Raw genomic sequence first — 2,274 nt, 5'->3', positions numbered from 1 at the left:
GCCTGCTGTGAACAAGTACACCAACAGTAGGGCAGGGCACCTGAAAAGCAGTAGTTCAGATGTCCTGCAAAACAAACTTATTTACACCATTAATATAGGTGAAAGCTATTATTGGCACCGTTCTTCAGGAATTAAATATAATATTTGATATAGTATAACCTTTGATTTCTATGTGGTACATAAAATCCATCTTTCTCTTCAAGAAGAATGGCATCCTTTCTTCCATGGGAACAAAACAGACGCATCAGACAGTTGATGAATGCTTGTGAACACTCAATAATGCCTAGCAGAAAGTCTCATCCTCAAGAGGATTGGCTATTATGGGCTTTCAATACTCACTTTGATTTTGTTTCAACCAAATCACTCAGGTGATTTTTCGAACACCCAGGAGCAGACTGAACACTCTCCTCATTGCTACCTTCATCTCCCTGTTCCTGAATGTGTAGATGAGGAGATTTAGAAATGCAGTCAAAACTGCATCAAACACAGCTAGAAATTTGTCCAGATGTGTTGAAGGAGGCCACACATAGAAAAAAATCAATGGACCGAAGAATAAAACCACCACAGTAACATGAGCTGAGCGAGTGGAAAGAGCCTTGGAAGAGCCTCCTGAGGAGTGCTTCTGGAGTGTAGCCAGTGTAAGGTGTAAAGCCGCCCACCTCTCCCATTACAGGAATTTCCCGCCTCCCAACCACTTGTCAATCTGCGCTCTGCCGGTCTCTTACCTTAGAGGAATTTCCTGCTCTCGCTGTTGCCATCTTCCTGCCTCCCATGTAAGTCCTAACATGCTATTGGTTCATCATTCAGCCTGCAAGAATTCTCCTCAGCTATTGGTTCCTTCCAGCCCACGAGATTCCAATATTTGGGAGAAGCCATAGGCCATCTTTCTCTTTTTTTCCCCTTCTTTTCGCCCCCAGCGGCTGGGAATTGTCTGCATAAATAAAGTCTCTTGTGTGAGATCTCGTGTCTGCGGAGCATTTTTTTCTAGGAGCTGTTGGCAAGCCTCAACTGAGCCAGCGACCCCTAACAGCCAGGAGGAAGATGTAAGAGAGGACCAGCAGGAAGAATGCACCCAGGGAGATGAGCCCACTGTCAGCAGCGACCATGGACTCCAGTTTGTAAGTATCTGTGCAGGCCAGTCTGATGAGCCGAGGTCACAGTAAAAGCTGTCCAATACGTTGGGCCCACAGAAGGGCAAGTTAACAACAAAAGCCACCTGGGCTGATGAGTGAGGGAGACCAATGGTCCAGGCACCCACTAAGATCAAAATGCACCTCGGTGGGCTCATGATGGTCAGGTAGTGCAAAGGCTTGCATATGGCCACATACCTGTCAAAGGCCATGGCTATGAGCAGCACCATCTCAGTGCCCCCAACAGCATGGCTGAAGAAGATCTGAGCTACACAGCCCCCAAAGGAGATGACTTTCTGCTTCCTGAAGAGGTCATAGATCATCTTGGGTGCTGCAATGGAGCCAAATATCAGATCAATGACAGAAAGGTTGGCCTGCAAAAAATACATGGGGGAGTGCAAGTAACGGTCAGAGGTCACAGTGACAACTATGAGGAGGTTTCCTGCCAAACTGGACACATAAAAGAGGCAACAAAAGCAAAAAAGAAAAATCTGGGTCTCCCAGGAATTAGAGAGTCCCAGGAACACAAATTCAGACACTATAGAGTGGTTTGGTCCATTCACTGGCTCATTTGGTAGTTTCACTTTCATGTTTCCTAAAGGAAAGAATGAGAAAATTAAAATTATTAGTATTACATTATTTTCCTCTGTGGAAAAGTATATAAATTATGGGTGCCAATATTACCTGAGCATTTCACAAAAATGTAAGATTCTGCTGACCACTAAATGCTGTTGTTAGGTATGTCAGTCAATGAGCTTCCTCAGGGCTCGCTAACACCAGGCCTGGAATGCGAGCAGTCCAGTGGACTGGCACAGGAGTGGCACCTGATAAAACCTCAAAATACACTGACATTAACTTGCTTTGACAGTGTGATCAATGCTAACCATCCTCCCCTGGAGGAGGAGTAGGCAAGTAGGCAATCACGTATTCCAGACACACAAAGAGGACTGTCACTTGGTGGAGAGGTGTAGGATTCTATGACTGATTTTGTTGCTCAAACCAGAAATTGTATTATCTAATTTGCACTTCTAAGGACATTATTCATTCTTTAATACTCAAATCAAATGGCAACTCATCTGTCACCTCTTCCTTATGACCCTCTTATACGTCCACATTTACTTACTGTACTTGTGGTCGTGTGTCT

The 2,274-nt window shown here is 44.7% G+C and overlaps 1 protein-coding gene across 1 annotated transcript; it reads right to left on the bottom strand.

The window, feature by feature from the left end:
* Nucleotides 1-364: 364 nt before the first annotated feature.
* Nucleotides 365-1,796, bottom strand: LOC306653680 (olfactory receptor 4F15-like; the record flags this gene model as incomplete). Its single annotated transcript, XM_079126681.1, is given in 3 exon segments — nucleotides 365-622; nucleotides 1,029-1,147; nucleotides 1,150-1,796. Coding segments are annotated over 3 exon segments (948 nt in total). The 5' UTR covers nucleotides 1,721-1,796.
* Nucleotides 1,797-2,274: the final 478 nt, after the last annotated feature.

This window comes from Sciurus vulgaris, assembly GCF_902686455.1.
Source record: "Sciurus vulgaris genome assembly, chromosome: 2".
NCBI classification, from domain to species: domain Eukaryota; kingdom Metazoa; phylum Chordata; class Mammalia; order Rodentia; family Sciuridae; genus Sciurus; species Sciurus vulgaris.
Note: the sequence above shows the minus strand (reverse complement) of the source record. Positions and strands in the feature narration are given on the sequence as shown.